Here is a 22757-nt window from a genome sequence, read left to right as displayed (position 1 = left end):
CGTTCAGACTCGTTCGCAATTTATTCTTAATGTTTATAAAATTCGGAAGAATCAATTGAAATATCTTCTACGAGACAGGAAAAATGAAATATCGTCAATTAATTTCAGTACTAAACTCTATAAAGCAGCGAGAATAAAATATTCAAAGTTTCCAAAAAACTCTGACGTACCATAACTTCGATCTACCAATCGATCATTCGCTTGCTTGCTGTATAACAAGATTAAAACGATCTTCGCAAGTAAGTCTCACGAATCTCATGGAAAATTTGAGAATCCCTGGATTGGTGCAGGTTTTACCTGAGGGATACGCATGCGCCGCGACCGACAGATGTTTCCTCCTCGCCAACTGTTGCACGCTGCTGCGACGAGAGACGATTCTGCATCTGATTTACCAAAGAAAGAAAGAAGACGAGAGAAGAAAGGAAGAAAAATCTTTCCATCTTTCCTGTTCTCCTCTCGCCCCACGACATCCAGTCGGATGAGCGGAGTCCTTGGAACAAGAGAGAGAAACGAGAGGAAGAACGTTTCTTTGTCGAATCGCCATCGAAAGGAAACCCGGAGAAGCCCGCACGAGGGGGTGGACCGCCCCTATTCACAAGGGCAAGAACGTAACCCTTATGTCGTTAAGACCCTGATCGATCCTAACGATAAGTTCGCGTGGTAGACGAGACGACCTAACCCAATGCCGCCAACCAAAAAGTGAGATTTATTATAGCTCCAATTCCCTTCGCTTAGGCTCCTGATGCCTTTATTGTCTGTTTATTGTCCATAATTCCTCGTGGCAGCAGTTGAACCAGGCAGCTAAATATTCCGCGATGTCGTATACTCGCATACCTATGTGTCGAGAGATTGAAGGTGTCGGGACGTAAAATGCACGGACCAAGTTATTTAACGAAGCTTCCTGGAACGGAGATACCGACGATCGTTTAACTCTCGCGTGGATTTTCTCTCTTCCATATTTTCTTAACAATTTCGTCTATATTTTCTTCTAGCAATTTGCTCACCTTCCAGCGAAATATCATAAAGATCTAATTCCGAACCTCTGGATATTTCTAGATGAAAATTTATTCGAGATATTTCGATATTGTTACGTCTTATGACTTTCTGCATAAACCAGAATCCATCCCTCGTTCAAGACAGGTACCAGCTGTACAAATATAATTAGTCAGACCGCAATGATTCTAAGGAACGACCATCGAACTAAGCAATTTTACTTTACTATCAAGGTCCTTAATTGTTGTAACTCATCTTTCAAGTCGAGACGTTCCTTAGGGTTATTGTTCAATCAGGTAAAATTTGGGAATAGCAGGTTTGTCTCATGTTCAACGGTCAGTTTTAGAAGCAAACGACCGTTGGTGGAACGACCAATACCCACCAACAGTTTTCCAGCATTGTCACCAAACTTCGCTGGTTTTTCATACGTTGACCAGACAATATCTTGACTGGTCTTTCAGACTTAGATCAGTCATCGTCTCTCGACTGGTTTTCATTGATCAGTCATCAGTTTAACTTGCTACTTGCACTTCGCAGAAATAGATTATCAAATCGTAACGATTTTTACACAGAATTTACGACTCTCGTTAGGGCATCTGTTCGCAAACGGTCGAACGGATATCGAAACTTTCATCTTATACATTTATCGAATAACCGGGAAAATCCATGGTGTTCTATGTAAAAATTGCAGCTGAAAAATGGGATTTCGGTCACGAGAGATCACCGTCGATTCATCGTGCAATGATCGGAGAACTCGTCGAGGAATCGTCGAGTTCCATTATCCTGTCGACGACGATCGAGCAACGGGCAAATCAAAGTCAAACGGAACGGATGCCGGGAGGATAGCTTTGGAAGAAGCTCGTTAGAAGGGGCCACGTTGGCAGACAGCGTCGTCACCGGTATCGAAACGAGTCACGATTCACCTGCTCGTCTCGTGGACTCGCCCCTGCGCAATTCGCGTTACGGCCGCGTCGGTGAGATTTATCGCATACGGAATATCGAGAGGCGAGGGTACTGGCAGTCCTTATTACAGCTTATTAAGAGGCAGTAAACTGCATATCCATGATCCAGGAACCGGTCACGAGCGAGAAGCAAGATCTCATCACCTGCCTCTCGTTCCGTCCTTCTTCCCTTCGTGCTATTCCTTCCTACCATCCTTTTTTCACTTCTTTAGACTCGGTTTCTTTTTTTCGCGGCGATTCGTGGTGGCGTAACTTCCCCAGAGACTACGAGCCACCGAGCTAAGTTACGCGCTATGCTGACACGTCAGAGGGATGAAAACCCAATCGCCAAGGTTCTTATAATTCACAATTACATTCTTTTCGTGAAGGGAAAAAGATATCGAAAGAATTCAAAAGATGAACAGATATTATGTCAAGAAGCTAAGATGATACAAGGTCGTAACTGTAAGATAACGTTGTCAACCACGAAACGATTCAACTCTCCAAATAAAAACAAATTAATTATTTTTAAGAAAACCACGGTTCTGGACGACAAAAATTCCATTCTTTGAAAGTATCAGGCTCCTCTCTTATGGAAACAATTTCGCTGATCCATGGATGATCGGATTTTCGCGAATATCGCTCCAACTTTGCCGTATAATCTGCCTTCGTGTATATTATATCTTCGATGATGTTCAGCTACCTTTCTCATCCTGTCGGATCCCGAACACCTACCCTCTTTTCTTCTTTGCCTCGTGCTCAACCGCTTCCTTTCTTCGTCCAACAAGCTACGTTTCCTCTTTGTCGTAAAAGATCTCGTTCCTGTTGGTCGACCGTGCCACGTTCAAATCACGGCCTTCGTCGAGGGGGAGGCGATTGCTTAACGACGCCAACCACCTGCCCCGGTGAAGAAGAACACGTGCTGCAGCTACGAGGCAGCTGCAACCGAAAGGACGAGACTCGTACACATACGCGACGGGACAGGCTTCCCCTGTTCCGGAGGTGTCGAGGTTGAGAGTGTTGAGCCTCGGCAATACAGTACAGACGCCGAGCTACGAGGATGAGCGCACTTAAAACCGCGCGTCATTGCTCGTTTCTCGAACCTTCGATCCGTCTCGAGAGTCCTCTCCCCTCCTCAGACAGTTCCACGAATTCGTTGCTTGTTTCGTTATTAGTAGCACTTCTTTGACGAGAGATCGTATCGTGGATGGAAAAGTAGAGAAAATGCAACGGGGATTTGGTTGGATTTCTGGGCTTACGATGTTCTGCAGAGTACTCCGATTAAAGCGATTACTGAAAATAGCTCCAACGTTTCCTAATCCCTGATTGCTATTCTAGTGAATTATAGAGGTGGTCTACGGATTACGAATTTTTATGCAAATTTATTGAATTAACAAGAAGAAAGAAGGAAATAGAACCTAACCAGAGATCTAGTTTACGTCCTCAATTTTAGAAGTAGTATGTTTTGAACGTTTTATATACGTTTCTTATTAACTGACGCATAAATACATATTACGGACCAAACAAGGAGATGTCAAATCAAAACGACAAACTTAGCATTTAAATGCTAGAATTCCCAGCTATAACGGACAACGCATTGGTCCTAATCTTGAATCTTCAAGAGAATCTTCAATGTAGAATGATCGCGTAATGGAAAAGCTTCGTGAATTTTAAGCAGAGCTAAAGAGATCCTCGAGAGTTGTGCAGTGGTAGTAGTATTTCCAGTTTGTTGCACAGATCTCGAAAAAGATTAGGAGAGGACAGCAACAGATGGCAGACGGGTCGCGTGTCTGATGCGAGATACGAGTTTTCTATTCCTTCGATTTTCTCTGCTACCTACCCTCGTCATGAAAATGGAAGTTCGTTTGTGTTGATACTCGAGAGAAGAGTCTGGTGGTCGGGAAACTTGGGCAACTACCATCCATCTTTTCCATTCCGCCACTTACCCTAACTTACGGTAAACGGAATTTTACACGAAGTGGAAAAATCTAGGTATACCCGGATCGTCTTTCGACGATAGTAAGATTTTTATTATTAGCAGTTGGAAACACTCGTGCAAAGGGTGACTTCGTTTCTCTGGGCTACAAACTGAATGAAACCAAGGATCGCGGCATCGGTTTCGCGTGATGCGGTCACCTGCAGCGAGGCACAGTGATAACGGTTCGCCTGACCCCGAGGCTGACGAAAACAGAAGCCTCATCGAGACGCGGAAGAAAGGATCGCCTTACGAGGATACGAGGGAGTGTTTAAAGCAGACGAAGACCTGTCAAATTGCAGCTGTCTCTGGGCACGTGGGTCGAACCGCTACCTGGACTATTCTATACACGCTCGGTCTTTCTTTCCAAGCTTTTCTCTTTGTGTTTCTTTCTTTTCACGCACAACGACTGTAGCCGTGGCCAAAAACCAACAAAGAGGTCTAGATTTCGAAACCAGATGCTCCAACTCCGCCGATGACAGACCAAATTATTCTTTTGAAACTTCTATTCGACAGTGACGCTCTAAACTTTCTTCGACTGGACCGAAAGTAGTAGGTAACATAAATCAAAGTTCTTAATTTAATATGAAAATTTAGGGTCGTTTTAGGAAAACTTAGGAACATTTTCTTTATCCTTGAAGATCCTTATGCGGATGCTAACATTCGTCGAGCATCTTGGTCCGACTTTTAGCGACACGCTAAAGCAAATTTTATCTTCATTTAGCCTGATGTTCCATTGGTACGATTCAATTCGATTAATCTTTTCATAGAGAGATTGCCGGAAAGCGCACGTTGGTTCTAAGAAATTTTTTTCGTTCTATCAACGAAATCGCAGGGAATTAGAACCGGATATAGCAATATCGAGGTACAGAAGCTCTGGTCGCTTAACAATGCTAAGAACAGTCGCACGGATGTGGATACAACGAAGCCCGCATACTAATAGACGCCGGAAGTCCTCAGACATTTGTCTATTTTATGGTGGATGTACCTCGTCATTTGGTATAACACGTTTCTACCTTTATTATGTCAAGGACTGAGCGATGTTATGAATACGGTGGCAGCTAACTTAACTAATGATCCATTATGAGCAGTACAACTTTATTCGAATACGATTAGGGGAAATAATTGCGTATGTTAATAAAAGAACGGCGAAGACAATACGAAGTCTAGGAAATATGATAATTTCGATCGACGATTCAATTTTATTTTACCAGGAATGAATTATTTTTAAGCGAGAATTACAGGATTGAATAAAAGATTGAATTAGATCGCAAGAGAAATTGTAAATTCGCGACTCGTAAAAAGGAATCATTTAGATTTCATAGGAAAATATTATTTTAAGAATAATTAAATTCTTATATTTTTATAGAAATGTTCGAAGCTGCATTCGCGCCACACGTATTTGAATTGCGAAAGTTTCGAGCGCGCTGAAGTGGCGCTCGTGGAAACTTTACTGGCGATGGATAAAACAGAGAACTGCATCGAGCCGGTAACATACTGGAGGAAGATAATTCGGTATACACGAACCAGGAAAATTCGAGTTTGAAATATCAGATCGCGCTAGAGCGAGCTAATAAAAGATAGATATGAAATAAAATAATTAACGTCGTATAAAATAATTAACGTCGTATAAAATAATGAACGGTCGTAGTTTAACAATTAATCGATCAAAATAAATACGTCGTTTTATCGTGATATATTCGAGGGAATGTAAGATGCTCGCAGTATTTTAATTTGTAAAGTTCATTTAATAAAGCGACACGATAAAAATGAGTAATAACGACAGAAGATTAGTCGTCTCTCGACGAGAGAAGCAACAACAATGATATGTGGCACATTACAATTAAGCATTGTGTTCACTATGGAGAGGACAAATTAACATCGTTGTAGTTTCATCTGCATTCTCGGAATCCAATTGTGCAATTCGCCGCTCTAGAGGGAAATCTTATACGTGACGTGCAACAGAATCATAAAACGAGAGATACAACGTACACGCACGCGTGCATTGACGATTGTCTACTGTACACTCGGTTTAACAATCTTTGCTGTTCCAATTTACCGAGCAAAAATATGTACGTGGTCTCGAGATACGCGATACTCTCAGAGATATGTCTCCACAAAAATTTCCAAATAAATTAAAAAAAAAAAAACTAGAAAGATCGTTATCTATTCGAAAGACTAACGATGTATCAAATACATGATAATTTATTCAAAACAGTCGAGAAAGAATAATTAACCAAAAAGAGGATCGCTATACAGTTAACAGTTTTATATGATAATGATAAAGATCGCTGTTAACATAAACATTAAAAAAATGTACAGATATCTAAAAAAAAGGTACGTATAGAAATGGATTGCGACAAAAGTGACAAACAAGTGGCAAACGAATCGAAACACGATATCGAGTCACTCGATTCATTAATCGATGAAACCGGTATTCAGGCAATTTGAAAAAATATCGGACAAAAGGTCTTGCCTGCCTGGTTTTCAACGATCGAACCGGCAAACGTACTCGAATATTTGCGAGTAGCTTGTGCCGGGGTCACCGACCATGCTGCAACGTTATCCATTCCGCGTTGCCAGGTTATCGATCTGTGCAGAGGCGCCTTGACCGACCTCCGATGCACCGCCAAGTGCAAGTGCAAAAGCTCTCTCACCTTTCCGCTCTCGGACAGGAAGGATCCGGCGCGCGCATCGCGCTAGACAGATAATCGAACACCTTCCCGTACTCGTACAAGCACGCGAACCATTGTTGCACACGCAACGCTATACTTTTGTCATGGTTAACGCTACAGTTGATCAAACTTATCGAAACGAAAGATTCCAAACGTTATCCTTTGCCATCAAATTTGTTATTTCGTAGGAATACCTAATCTTGGCAAGCTCGACCTACGTACGTCGCCTGTCAGATTTCTGAAATATTCTAGAAATAAATATGTTGCATTCTCCTTTCGTTGCATTCTTTGTCAATGTCGAGTCAGAAAGTTCTACGTTCTACGTCGAATTTCAAAGGAAATATTTCTACGGACACAGGATCACAGGATTCTCTGGGACAAAGGTTGAAGTGGTAGTCTCGATCATGTCGACCATCGAAGCGTAGAAATAATACGAAGTCAAACAAACTGGACAGAATCGATTAAATCGACGTTTTTTCACATACTTTCCTATGCTTCCGATTTGATTATTTCTTTCGTTACGACGTCTTTCGATAACGTTGCTTCTATTGTCTAAACTTTCACCGATATTCGGTCGTCGCTCACGATTAACCATAATACTATTGCTGTCTATTGTTTCATAATTATACGGATATGAATTATGCCTTCTAGTATAGCATTCTAATAAGCGTAGGAGTAAAAGCAAAACGATTAATTATTAACGCTTCAATTATTCGTAGAAAACTTATGATCGTACGTGTATAGAATTCTAATCTTGCTAATATCCTAATGATAGCCTGAGAGGTTAACACACATGTTGATGTAATTAGGAAAGCATCGAACCTGCTAATATCGAAACTAAACGGTTAATTGTACCTATATGTATGCCACGTTATATCGTTCTATTACGTTTCATTGTCGTTTTATCTATCGAACTAATCCCATTCTATCAGAAGCTACTCAAAACGACTGTTCGTTTACTGCTACGTACAAACACCTGAACCATTCCAGCGTCCGGTTTTGATAAACAGCAACGAGACTTATGAAACCACTCGATAATGACACTGGAACTTACGACAATAGAAATAATAAAGAGAATCGAATAACCCGTTTGAAAATAAAGAAAATTCCAATTAGCCGACGCTAGGCGATAGACCGATGAACTCCATTTCGATATAATCGAGTAGGAAGTGTGGATAAGCGATACTTAACACGTAGCTATCGATTTTCCGTGGCGCGGTTTGAAACAGCGGCACCAAGTGCAAGTGCAAGTGCAAGTGCAAGAACTCTTTCGGTCGTTGGCCGCGACTTCAACACGTTTAATCTATCTTCTGCTGCACGAGTGAACTGCTCTTCGTGCTCTCGTATCTATCGCTCGTCGTCGCTAAGATACGCTCGAGCAACCTCACTCGAAAACCGTTGCTATTCTAACGAGCAACGCAATTTTCACGCGTCGTTTATGAACCAACAACCTCGATTTCCACTTTCCGAGCTTCCCATTATTATTTTCCAGCTAATCGCCTGACTCGCATCCACTCGTACAGATATTACACTATTTCATTATCGAAGTGTAACAATTCGAAGATAGCAAGAGGAACGAGAAGCGAACTTTTCAACGGATTAATTGTCTTCTCGGTGAAACGGAGAACAACCTCTCCGATTTTATCAAAAAGCAATAGAGAAACTTCATCGAGGTTTCGTAGAAAATAATGTTCGACAAACTGCAGACCACTCCTGTCCAATTAACGGTGCAAACGATCGTCGCAGGACCGGAACCTGGAGACGGAAAGCCGCTGGAAATTCCGTGGTCGAACGGACAAAGTTCGAATCGCAATCGTTCAGCCGCGTCAATTGTCGACAATTTGTCGCTTTGCGGCTGCTATTGTAGTCTCGCGATGCCCGGCCATGCTATCGAGCAACGCGATGAAAATCGATTCGTTACGCTGAACGAGCAGATTGAAATCTCGTTTTCATTGTACGTAAGATTTATACGCACACGGACAATCCGACCCGTAAACTTCGATTCGAATCGACGAAAATTCATGCGATTCAACGACGAAACCGGACGAATGAAAGGACCAGTGAAATTGCATCGTTCGAAAACCGAGCCTTCCGCAGAACTCGAAACACCAACAACGAAATCTTGCTTTTCGTGCGGACGAACGCCTACCGACGAATTATTTAGAATTCAGATTACGCGTGAATCGACGCCGATCGAGCGACGTGATACTACAACTGGAACCGTTCCAGCTGAACGTAAATTATCTTACGAATAAATCAATTACGAACAAATAAATAGTTTGTTATTCTTGCTATAAATTAATTATAGGATAAGAACTATTTTTTAGAGGAAGCTTCTTCGTTAGTCGCAAACAGTTAAAGCCGAATATCGTTACTGGTTCGATAAATGTAATTTAATAATTGGATGGCAATTAACGTAGTCAGCTATGATAAAGCGAAATGATAAAAGGCAAAGTTCGCTTAAAAACTTACCGCAGTCAGGCTGTCCAACTCGCCGAGCCATTCGTTCAAGAGTTGTTCCGGGTCTGTCTCGTTGTCGCTGTCCTCGCCTTCCTCCTCGTAGCGCTCCATGATGTACGCCGTCCTTAATCCAGCTTACAACCGTAGTCTACGCGATTCTCCTTATCCTCTGTAAATACACGAACGCGACACATTGATTCATCTCATTAAATACGCAACATCCATTGGCATAATTATACGAAAGATACGATGGCAAACGTACGACCTTCGATGCGGTGGCAAATTTTAAATCTCTCGAATGACGAATTTTACTAAATAGTATGATAGATGCATTAAAGACCTCGAGGGATTTATTACCGTTATTATAAACGTTCGTCTTACAATAGCAGATAATTTCATCGTGGCGTAATTTTTAATCAAAGTAGAATTTTCAATCGCAAATAATCGTATCGTAAAGGCACGTTTCCAAACTCTAAAGCGGCAGAAAATAAATCGCACGTTTTAACCGATTTCTACTTAACTTGGCTGTATGCGAGAGCCCACTAACCCTTTCTACCAAACCAACTCTTTGCCAACTTCGGTCTCTTAAAAAACAGCCTACACTTGCACAATAAACTTGAAACGGCGTGGACAATAGACGAAACGAATTTGCCGTGGCGTCGGGGAGACGCGACGCGACACTCGAAATGGAATTCGAACCCCTGATTCGCACACCCCTTGGAAATCCCTGCTAATGGGCACCGGTAAACGTTTCAGAAGCCTTCCCTTCTCGGACTCGCAGTCTCATCGACACAAATTGCGCCGATGAGTGACAGCCGTCCGACGAGTTCGCGTGCGACTCGCGTCGAAATAGCGTCGCGCCTTTCTACGACGCGCGTCGACCCGCTGGATGCATTATGAAACGCACGAAAGAAACCAACAGGCTTGACACTGACATCCCACAGGCGGAGTTCACGTCTTCCACGCACGATTTACCCGCGACGTTGTTGCGACAGCGAGCTCGACCTGTTCGAGGGCACGATTAATCGATGATAATTATGCCTGCCAGTTGGCGCGACTGCTTCCGACTTTTGCGAGCCTCGTAATTGCGTTAGAAACGATCGGGAGGAGACCGAGCTCGAGTTTATGCCGGCTATCGAATTTATAGATGCGATTGTATGCGTGATTTGGTACAGATAGCGGTTTCCTGCGAAGTAATTTCGAAATAGAAATAATTTTCGAAAAATGTACTCTAGCGACTGAGAAAGCGATCCTTTGGCGATTTGCAAAAGTGAAATTTCTACGATCGACATCTCGGTTCGACTATTTTGCAAATAATTTACGAACGTTCTACGAATAAATTGCGATATGTCGATACCGTGCTAAAGTTTGTGTCAAATATTTTCTCGTTCGTAAACAGCGAAGGAAACCGATAGACGCGAAACGCGGAGCAAAGGCCGGAGGAAAGAGCGTCGAAGACGTCGTCGGCGTGATACGCGCGCAGTGACGAGAACTCGTGTCCCACTTTAGGACGAGCCGAGTATGAAAAATGAAATACGAACGACTGACCAGAAAAGCCGGTAGTGAAGGCACGAACGCGTGACGCCGACATACGCCTACCAAGGCGAGCGCAAACATTGAAAAAACAGGTTGTGGCGCCCAGAAGAGGAGTGTGACGCACTCGTCGCTCGTTAGTCACCGTCTTCCTGGGGCACGATCGTCCAAAGAACTTCACTAAAAAGTTTTTGAACTCCGGCCAAGTGGTTCATTGCCAAACTTAGCTCGTTGTGAACGGACGTTGTTGAACGAACCAGCCACCGTGGATCGTGCTTCTCCATTTTGCTTGCTTTCACTGGCAAAATCACGAGCCAGAATGTTGTTGAAAATGTGAACTTCGTAGCTGCAGAGATCGACCTACTTGATCGAGAATGGAAAATTTTAGAGAGAGATCTCTCTATGGGAAACAGTCGCAAGTTCCAAAGAAGAGTAGAAAATCCGGCAGCCTTTCGAACGAAAGAGAAAAGAAATAGGTCGATATTAAAATTGTCTTTCGTAAGAAATATCGTTAGACACCGTCGAAAAGAAACTGTACAATAAAATATCGTTGGAAGTTATAAATGGAACGGTTAAACTTGCGACGACTGTGATGTTATAACGAGACTTTTTATTATGGAACGGGCAACGATGGATCACTGTGACACACGTGAAAAACGACTGACGTCAAAAATATGTAAATCAGCTTCTGCAGAGAAAATATACGTGTATCGTTGCGTCATGGTATATGAAGCCATAAGTGATCACAATCTATGTAGAATAATCTCGTACTATGTCGCGTTTAAGAGGCTGTGACTCGCAACATGTTTTCAAAAGTATGATACACAATGGTTTTTCAGTGTAATCTTCTCTGCAGTGTCGCCCTCGCACGCGGATGAATCTTTCGTTACATTCTACAAAAATACCAAACAACGACTTAACATCGCATTAATTTCCACAATGGTTTGTTCTGGCGTAGGCTGCGCCTGCTATTTTGCTGCTTAAATCGAGCTTCAATCTTCTAGAAACGCAATATCTCTCGATCAAAAATTGCTTATTCAAGGAATACGAGAAACTCAAGGAATACAAAGAGTTCAAGGAATACAACTCCACGTTTTTATTTCTCTATGTCGCAGAACATAACGCTGAAAAATACATAATTCAAAGAGAGAAACGAGCTTTTATCCGTATATTTTACGAAGAAAAAACATGCAAATCGCCCATAGAGTTTGTACAAAAAATAGAGAAATTACAGAGGCGACTCACGATCTATGAATTCACGACCAAGAAAACGGAAAGTTGTGTACGAAAATTCAAAGAGTCCGTCTGCGATTTTCCTAAACAATATCAAGCTGTTCTTAAAAGAAAAAGAAAAAAGAAAGAATAGAACGAGGCAAGAGAAATTGAAACGGCGGTGGTTGCTAGCCAGAAACACACGCGAAAGGGTTGAACGCTTTCGTCGGACGGGTTTTCAACGAATTTCCCGGCAACGCCGTTGCAAATAACGCGTTTTACCGGGACGAACGAAAGGCAACACGAGCCGGTGTTGGTGTCTCGTGACTTCGCGGTTCGCGCGTGATAATAAACACCGGAAGCGGCGAGGAAAAATGCCAGCAGCGAAAAAAACTTTCTTCTGTGGAGGATCAAAGTGCAGCTCGTTGCGAACGAACGTGCAATCTCGGGGGGAAAACTCAAAGCGGTAGTCGTCGACGTGTTCGTACGTACGGGAAACTGCATACTGACGTTACCCATTTCCCCGAAAAATATACATACAAAAAGATATATATACAAAATGCAGACTGTTTTGTTCCTCGTTTCGACCGTCATATCCTCAACTGCGTATAAATGGCAGAGTTATTTTAAAAACATGTTTTTCAAGCGAAAACGTGGGACGAGATTCGCCGGAATTGAAAAAGAAACGAAAATACGTGTCAGATATAATAGAATGTCTCGTAAAAATAGATTCCTGGACGACATTTTCTCGGTCAGATAGTCGTTTTAAAACGATGTGCGCCATTCGAACTGTCGAGAGACGCTGTCGATAAAATGCAATGATATTATCTTTGACCATTGTTGTAAATTGGAACGACGATCGCAAACCAGCGACAGCAATCACCTTTTCGTTGCACGTGTTGCGTGGAAAGCGACGAGGCGAGGGTTTGTTTTTCGCCGTTCTTGCGCCTCTAAACGACCACTTCAGACATCGATCGAAACGCCGGCACACGTCGTTAGCCACAAAGTGACACCGTGTGACGAGCAACTCGCTACTCGAAACTGCCGCAACCCTGTTTAATCTTTAATTGGTGACGCGTGTTATATTTCGAATGGACGTACGTGTTTGCCGGATTGTCGTGGTTTTCAATAATTTTAACCATTTTTATCACTAAAAAGAGCCAATTTGCCACCCAATTGACAGACTACGCAACATTATTGCGACAGGTTCGTCAATGATATTTATCCACGTCGAATATCGATCATTGTTATCCCACAATTCCAAATTTACAATAAATATATAGCCAAGTAACGACACGTAAGTAAGTTCCAGCGGAAACTTCACCATCTCTCCCCATAAATTTCAACAATCAACGTTCACCCACCACCGGTGAGGTCAGAGCTGACCATCGATATTTTTCGTTCGACGAGGCATAAATCTCGACCAAACCAACCGACGCGACAGTGAAAAGGAACAACGCGGTTCCCGTGTGCGTGTAGCGGAGAGTATGCAAAGTTTGCGCGGAATAGCGGCGAATTAACCGCAGAAATCGATTTACTTCGGGCGGGGTTAAGTAACATTTTATGTAGCCGCGTACGAGGATCGAAGCGGGCTGCGTATACCTCGGCTGTAAATCAAGCCGAAGAAAGCCTACACACCAGCCAGCGGCCACACGAACACTCGACCTATAACTAATGAACGATTAACAGTGTCGTGATATAAATTCTTATTTTTGCGGAGGACGCGCCTCGCCGCTCTATCCATTGACACATACATCGAACTGTCTTTGAATTCAGATCTGCACAGCTCCTTTGGTAATCGACGCCAGGCCGTTAATACGCGTTTGCTCTCTCGTTTGCATACGTTCAGGCGTACACATATGGCGGTAGTCTGTATCGTCGTGTGAAAGTTACACACGATGCGGTTTTACATACATCGAAATGGCAATTTTGCTACGTAGGCAGAGAAAGGTTTGTGGATGGAAAGATCGAGTTTGAAATAAGAACGTTTCGTTTGGCAAATGGTTTGATCCTCTACTTGCACGATGATCCGACTAATTCTTCGTTTCGCGAATCGTTCGGTTCCATTGCGTTTTCAATTTCGTCAAGATTTCGCGAATACCGAACGGACAAAAGAGAAAGCAGCGAGAGGCAGTTTACGGACATTAAATTCCCTTTTGCCTGACTAAAATCCAAGCCGTCTCGTTACTGAATATTCTATTCGCTACACACCCCAACGGCAGAAACAATTTTGCACGCGCCAATTCCTTTTCGTCGGGCCGAAAACTCGGCTGGAGCTGTGGCGCGAACGTTTCAATGGGTCAGATTCACGAAAAACTGTTCGACCGAGCCGGAATTTATTGGATTTCACTGCGCCGTTCCGCAATTACTTCGAATACCACGGACGATCCACGTCTATGGAATTCGCTTGCGACGCGAATGATAAATGGATCTGACGCAATTCACGAAGACGATTCGCGGTCATTGGGATTCCGGCCTCGTTGCCTTCTCCACTGCCAGCAAGCGGTTGCTTTTGTCTCTGAAATTTTCCGCGTTACGTAAACAAAACTGTTAAGAGGACAATCGTCTGCGAATTTCAATTGGTCGTCGATATTCAGCATAATTGTTGTCTGTTATACGCCTGTTATACGTTTTCATTTATCGAGCTCTTTAACTCGGATATCGATCATCCGCGCTTTCGTATACGACAGTTACTGGATATCTGACAATATTAGCAAGTCGATAACTTTCCAGTTGCGAATAAAGCTTTGTCGCGTAAACAGCTTTCACGATTTTACGAGTTACGAGATAAAAACATCGATATATTACGGTAACACTCGGTTTATATAAAAATTTGTCGCAAGACAAATCGAATCGAATTAAACGCCGCTAGAAAGATATAAATTCGTGGTCACATTTCTCTTTTGTGTTTCTGTTGAATCCGTTGAATGAATCATGCGATTGAGCAATGTAAATAGTCTACGTATGTCTACATACGGCATAATGAACGTTCGAAGTGACGGTAACATTAAATCATCGAGAAGTCAACGAGGCCTTGCAACGAACAGTTTTATGTAATACCGCTTAGAAAGAAAACCAGAGATGACTCGTTTTCTTACGCATATCTGCGAGTATGTCATCGGTAAATATACGTGCATCGACGCTTTTAAAGCGAAACTGTCCTCGCAGTGTTTTTTATGTTTTGTACCGATAGAAGCGTTGATTAGCGAATAAACGATGAAATTGCAGTCTCTTTCAACGCGTTTGGACGACAGCCACGATATCGGTTACAGATGCGTTGCGTTTTATCAATTGCGATTGAAAATTGCGATTGAAAATATTTGGTCAGAATTTTCTATAAATCGTTTGATTAAGAAAATAGCTATTACCAGTAAATCCATGTTAATTAGTCAAATTCCATTTTAACATTTTGTAGCCATATCTACGATCATTTCGTACGAATATTTTCCGTGTTATTACGTTACGAAGAATATCGACGACAAAGTGTAATAACAGCTCGATCAGAGCGAGACAATTTATAAACCGACGGAAAATTCAATTTAGCGCGTCAATGATCGTTCATAGTGATCGACATCAACCGACAATGTTCACCAGGCATGAAAGCCTTCGTGCGGCCGACTTTTCCCTTTCGATCTGTTCACTGAATATTTTATTGCGCAACGTTTAAACATAACGATGATAACAATGCATAATAAAAAGTACAATCCAAGCGTAAAACGTTAGTCGGATGAAATAAAAAAGAAAAAAAAAAAAAAGATCGAAACGGTCGTTATTGCTAAAACGAATCTATTCAATCGATAAAATTCGTATCAAAGTGGACGAAAAAAAGTCCTCGTGACTTTATGCTATCAAATATTCTGTGCAACGTTGCGTCGTTGAATATTCGATGGTATCCGTGATAACATCGTCGTATTTCAAGCGAGTCTACATGAGAGCCATAAATAACCGAAGTACGACCATCCTGAAGCAAATTGCAAGTTGTAGCAAAATTTAATTTACAGGTTATATATCACCAACGAGCTACAGATACAAGCTTGTTAGCTTTCTTTTCTTTATCAAAAAGAACAAAATGGAAAAATTACACGACGATTACACGATAAATTGCCAAGGAACATCTAATTCGATTAATAATTTAAACATAACGAATACGCGTGCAACGTACGGCTATGTACCATCGTTTAAACTTTTAATAAATTTCGTCCGTGATCGTTGATTAAAGGACGAGCTTCATCGTTGATGGAAATGCGGAGGATAAAAAGTCCTTTTATATTTCATTTAATTTTTATATCGGTATTTCGATGGTTCGAGCGAATACGCACGATATCCATAACGTTGAACGATTCGAACGCTACAATTGCACGACGTTTGCCACGGAAACCAGCGGAATCGGCGAAATATCAAATTTACTCGGCACGTTTCAATTAATGGAAACGCGTAATCGGCACAATTAGGCACGGGTTCTGCACACGCGAAGTAACACCACGTCTCAGCGTCTCGAGAAAAATGAACTTGTTACTAATTCCACGGACGGCGCTCTCTCGACGAAGGCAACTCTATTTCGCGCACGTACGCGGTCAGAAACCGGCCGTTTAGATTCTGCACGATCGCCGACTGCAGCTGGATCCTGTCGGTCCCATTAATTCGACTCGCGTCACACAGTTCGACCAACGCCACGCACGCGTGTACGCCAATTACCATCTCGATACCATCATGGGAAAACAATGAAGCGGTCCCTTTCGTTCCAGTCTACCATCATCGTGGTACGTTGCAACAGTATGGCTTGGTTCAGTAGTTGAATCAGAAACTGGTTCAGGGTTGTCGATCGATGAGTTAACTGCCTCTGCTAGTGTATGAATTTTTTACACGCTTCGAGTATTTGTCATCGATCCTGTCGAGAATGTGGTAGGTAAGGCTCGTGTAAAATGGTATCATTCTCGTTTTAAGACGATTATTTTTACGCTAGAAATATCGACGACTAAGTGACTATGTTTGTAGCAAAGGTAGACGGAGAAATACGTAATACGCAATTTCTAAACAAATCTAGATGAATTATCGATATATCGAAAAAAGAAAGAAACAAGCGAAATCTACTGATCAAATTTCTCAATGAACTTAATACGCGTGTGTATATGAAGAAAATTTATTTTCTAATTACGACAGATATTGATATGATATTCCATTCGAAGGTATAGGAAAGTGACAAATGCGAATGGTGGATTATCAATCGATTATCAATCAATTTCTAAACGCAACTTCGCGCACCTTGTCGTCAAATGAATGCTGTTGCGTTCCACGGGAGTAGAAGTGCATCGCAGGACGATGATAATTACCATCGACGACTAGTAGAGTGAGAGGAACGAGTTTATTTCAAGTTATCGTAGGTGTCCTTGCAAGGGTTTATCGCGACCCGATGTCATAGAACGGATGCACGGGGTCATCGGTAATTTTATCGACGCGACGGAATAATTAACGCGTGCACCAACCAAACATGCAAACTTTACGACACTGAATAGGTAATGCTTGTCGAATCGTCTCTTTTTTACCAGTGGCTGTTTTCTTTTTTTTTTTTTTTATCTTTTAGTTTGTGGTCACAGAATATATAGAGACAGTTGCCTCGAGTCTTGAATAATAAAACCAAAGCAGAATAATTCAGGTAGCTTACTTTTTGTACGTTAAAATTGACGATACGTGCGCTTAGAATCCTGCGTACTCTTTTTATTATCGATTTGGACGGAATTTAAAAAATGTACTTGCTGTTGCGTTAGCTTTATATCAAATTTATTGTCCGATGATAATCGTTTCACCTAATGTGGATTCTGATCTTGTAATAAAATAGTTTGGCTTCGATAGATCTATGTCATTGAATTATATGCTCGCGTTCAGATGGAATACGAAGCTTGCTTCGATTCCGCAATGACGGCATACCTGTTCTAGAATTAATTAAACGACGAGTACTATATTAGAGTCGCTGCCCTTGTTCCGGAATTAACCCAGTTATGCGCAAAGAATTTTCACAAAAAGTCGTTTCGATGGATGGCATTGAGTCGGTTGTACCGCTCGCCATGAAAACAGGAAGCGATCGGAGAGCAGAGAAAGGAAAGAATGCGCTCACGGTACAGCCGGTTTGCGCGTCCTTGCAAGGTTTTGTCGTGGAACCATTCGATGAAGTGTGCGAAACATAGATGCACGGAACATAGACCGAGATATCGATTGCTCGATTAATAATGTAACGACCTAGCAGGGGTGGCTTGCTTCTCGCGCCGACTATGTACGTAGCACACGTTTCATTACGTAACGCGCACTCGTCTTTCGAACTAACTGCAATAAATAGAATTCTTTGAAACTGTCGAAGGATATCGATATCCAAGAAAATTCTGAAGATCGAACGTTAAAGAATAATTATTCAGATTAGCGTGTACATATATGAGAGATTTGATAAATCAGATTTGAAAATTGCTGTATTTCAGAGTCGTTTCGAGAGTCAAACGTGTTATCGTACAAAAATTACCTATAACAATTTGCACTACAACGTTTTTAGAAATATTTTTAGATATTTTTCAAATATTGCGAACAATATTGTGAATGATTTACTAGAATTCGTCAACGTGTAAAACCATTGGAAACGCGAGTCTCGTGAATGTATTTATTTTTGAAGAATATCGCGGAAAACGTGTAAAGCAGTAAAAATGAAACATATACCGACGAACAGGATAGAGATGATGTTTTTTGATAGCTTATCAAAGTTATACGTAACGTCGTCCATCGAACGAAGTAGTGACGCTTCAAAGAAGAAAAATATCATACGCGGGGGATTAATTTAATGCGAGGGGTAGAAGCGTTTTGTGGTCGATGCGCCTTTCAGGTACATGTTATGAACAGCTTTCTGGTTGAAACATGCCTCCTAGGCATAACAGTGTTGAAATACAGTTTAATGGTTCCCTCTGTTGTTCTATGTAACGCTATAGTCTATGGTTTCGCTAATGGAAATGAAATACATCTTTCGATTACAATAATTCTCCAACAACTAAATTTCGCATAATCTATCGTTTATTCATTATGATAATAACGAGGATGATGAGAAACATAAAATAACAATAACGACTAAACTTTACCGATCGATCAAGATAATTTATTTCGTGTTTTAAAAAAAATGGATCTATAGATTCGAACGATGGTTGCAAGATTTCATACGATCACTTTTTAGCCAGCTGAACAAAGATATCTTTACGACGAAATAAAACAGCGTGTAGCTCGTTTATTCAAAGACAAAACTACGCATCGTTTCATTTTACGTAGCATAAAAACACAGACGCGTTATCGAGTTTTCTGTCCCATCCTCCCCGCGTATTTCGAATATATTTCAACGTAATGAATGGTATTTGCACCAAAATGAGATTTTCCACAGCTATTTTTGCCACGGTTCATGCCGAAATAAAACGCTTCAAGTGGTTCTTCAAATGTTCAAACACGCGTTTTATTATAAAAGCGATCCGCAGGAAAATTCTACCTGGTCGTTCCCTTTTTTAATAAAACATACGTCCTCGCGACGTAAAATTGCAAATAAAACACGCGAAACTTTTGCTCTCGTTCAACGCGACAATATCGAGTAAAGTTTCATTTTAATTTAGTTTAGCGTTTTTTCTTCAAAACGTATACTACACAACGACGCATAATATTTGTTCTTCCGTTCCCAGTCTCAAAACATTAATCCCATGGTTTTCGATGAATACGTCGTTTACAACATATACAATGTATTTAATGTTTCTTTTATTCCATGAGAAACAAAAGACAGATTTTATTTGAATGTCGAGTATGAACCACGCTCGATTCTAGATCGTTTCAGCAATATTATCTTCGCCATTACTCCGAATATCAATATACATATCGATTCCTTAATATTGCCAGTCGATCAAACTTTTACCATTCAAAGAAACAGAGTTGAAATTAGATGCTTTAAAATGCACTCGATAGATCGACGCATCTCCATCGTGGAAAATTAACTTTCCAAACAACACCGATGTTATAACGAACAATTACACCGGCAACTGTAATTTGTACATTAACGAACCCCAGTAGCGCGGGATCGTTTGTTAGACATGTGTTTTATCGCTGTTCGCGAAACCTGATCGTGCGTGAAGCCGCCAATTTGCAGGTATTCAGTGGCACGTGTCCCGTTTCAGCGAAGAGTTGCTAGCGAGAAATCGATCTGTCGAGGGAAAAACGCTCGAGACACCACGATCGTGGTCGAGTCGAGATTATCAGGTAAAATTCCACGAGATTCCGTCATTTTCGACGCTTTCATCGAGAAAATGGCCATCGTAACGCTTCGCGGTATCGAACCTCTGCCAGCGAAGAAAGAAAAAGAAACTTTTAACCGCCACTTTAATAAACTGCAAAAGCGATTACACAGAATAGAAAAGGAGAACGGTTCGCGCGGATGAATCGAGGATACGGTTGATCTAATAAATACCATAGAAAATCAAAAACCAATGATTTCTCCCGTGACCGAGTCTCCGAGCAGAGAGTAGCAAACAGATCGGTTTCGATCTTCCGGCCGCGTTTCTAACGTGTAGTGCAGACCGCAAACTCGAAATCCATCGATGCCGGATCAACGAGACCGACAGCGTGGATTGCTATTAACGTCGAGCTCGCTTTGACGAGTACTTGCCTGTAATGGACACAAGATCGAGAGATACTTAAGCGGAGCTGCAATCCGAAGATTAGACCGGACAACGTCCTTCAAGTTTGCCGTGGTAAACCGGGTGCAGTTGGTGGTGTTCCAAGAAGACAAGTATCTTGCGTTAAAGATTAGCCGAAAATGTGCAAACTGTACATTTAAAATCGCATTGGAAACTGAAGATAGAATCTCGGAGACGTAAGAAGTTCGAAAATCTGGAAGAGATCGAAAGTAGAAAAAAAGATACTGTATAATTCCTTGGATGTCTGATGCAGAATCGAACCTCGTCGAAGCGTTCCTCCTCGACAACGATGTTTACAACAACTCCACTTCCTTAAATCGTCATATTTGCGATACGTTCCGCAATCCTAGCGAGGTAATCCGACTCTGATGCCAACGAATTGACGCGAAATCGATCGAAGAATGCATACGTCGGCGCGTGTACGTGCACCGACGCTTGCGTTCGCCCGACAAATACAGTCAGCTGGTATCGATTCCTATCGATCTTAGCATTCGCGTATGTACACCACGCGTGCATTTACGAACCATGTAGATTGAATTGCACGCACGCTGTGCTGGCATCGATATTCTCGGATACCGAATTCTTTTAAACGCGGTAATATTTTTTAACACTTTATCTTACTAAAAGATTTTGAAATTTTAGCAGAAACACTTTGCGTCTATTGGAAAAAAAGATGGAGAATCCACACAGTCTAATTTTCACATACGATATTCAAGTTGTTTTCGTGAATTTACAAAAATGTCCTTTTATTAAATACTTGATTTTTTATTTTGATTATGAGATATATTTTTTGGAAAATCTAGTTTACCACACAATTACGGCATTCTTCTCATACCGGAAGTCAAGATCTGTGAATCTTCGACCAAACCCACTTTACGAAGAATACCGTTTTATCGAGCGATCGTTGCTGCATTAAATCAATCTGGGTTACAACGATAACCTGGCTATTCAGAGCTTCGCCACAGCTGGACAACGTTATCGAGGAGCATCGAACGAGATACCGCGCAAACAAGCTGTCTGAATCGCGTCCAATAGGAGGATTTCGAGGCTGTTTGTCCTCGGTTTAACGGTACCCTACCTTGGAAAGGGAATGGGTGAATTACGAGAGGCGTCCCTTCGCGAGAACGTTCAAGGCGAGGGATGAAAGTGATACAAGAGCTTAGACTTCTTCGAGGATTACAGACTCGTGAAATATGGACGGAGGAACGGCGGAAGATGAAAAGTTTAATAATTATGGCATAATGCGATATAGATCGTAACATAGAGTTATCATCCGGTGAACGAGGGAATGAAATTATTGTACTTTGTAAGAGCGTCGTATAAATACTATAAATATACAATACATTTAATACAACGCTTCGACGATTGTAAAATTACAAAGAATAGAAAATTTGCACGAATAAATTCGAATATTTCAATGAAGCTATTTTTGTGTTTTCTTTCGGAAACAAACGATCTATCGCAAATACAATTTCATTAAATCTTGATTGCGTAAATTAAAAGGTATTTATTTCGAATGTGCTGTGATTCAATTTAAATCACGAAGTTTAAGAACGACAGATTAGATTTACAGCTCGATTACGATCAGGTTATCGCCGCTTTTAACTCTCCGATGGTGTTGCTGCATTATCCCTTAACCCTCTTAACCCTGTGCACAGTTATCGAGCCACCCCGGGCATCCCTCTTTCACGGTATTCAATTTCGTTTTAAGGATGAGTATCAAGTAAAAATTTCTGCAAGCTCCTCTTAGAGGACGGATATATTTCACCACATCAAAGAATCTTCAATTAATTCCTATACCGACTCAATTTATCGTCATAAGAGAATAAAATTCAGTAAAATGAAATACTCGTTCAAGATCGTTTTAATTTCGTCTTATTCTAATTTTAATTCGCCAATGCCATTTATATTGAATTCTCAATTATTAAAAAATACAACTAGCAAGATGTCAGTATAAAATAACGAGTATTTGACAATTTTATGACGAAGAAGATAAGCTAGAAAAATACAAGAACAACATGGGAAATAGGAAAACAGAGAAAGCAGACTCCAGAGCAGAAATCTGGGGAAAAATCCTTAGGAGAAGTGGAGAAAGAACTGCAGAGTTCTGAACTAATCTCGATACGTACTCGAGGGGATGCAACAACACCGACGAGCTGTTTCCTCGTCTCACGTAGTTTCTTCGTCTCGTGCAACGCCCTGAATCGATCGATCCTCACCTTAGTACGGTGCGATTTACTTTACCTCCCCTGGTGGAAGACCAACAAGG

The 22757-nt window shown here is 41.5% G+C and overlaps 1 protein-coding gene across 1 annotated transcript in view; it reads right to left on the bottom strand.

The window, feature by feature from the left end:
• The window catches only part of LOC117236252 (amyloid beta A4 precursor protein-binding family B member 1-interacting protein), a 146136-nt gene that overhangs the window by 85350 nt on the left and 38029 nt on the right, over window positions 1-22757 (bottom strand). The window contains exon 2 of the mRNA XM_033499038.1: window positions 9057-9213. Coding sequence (XP_033354929.1) covers window positions 9057-9155 — 99 coding nt within the window. The 5' untranslated portion in view covers window positions 9156-9213. The remainder of the gene's footprint in view (window positions 1-9056; window positions 9214-22757) is intronic.

Source organism: Bombus vosnesenskii, unplaced genomic scaffold, assembly GCF_011952255.1.
Source record: "Bombus vosnesenskii isolate JDL3184/JDL3185 unplaced genomic scaffold, Bvos_JDL3184-5_v1.1 scf7180000013344, whole genome shotgun sequence".
In the NCBI taxonomy this organism is placed as follows: Eukaryota; Metazoa; Arthropoda; class Insecta; order Hymenoptera; family Apidae; genus Bombus; species Bombus vosnesenskii.
This window is presented reverse-complemented; position numbering and strand designations above follow the sequence as displayed.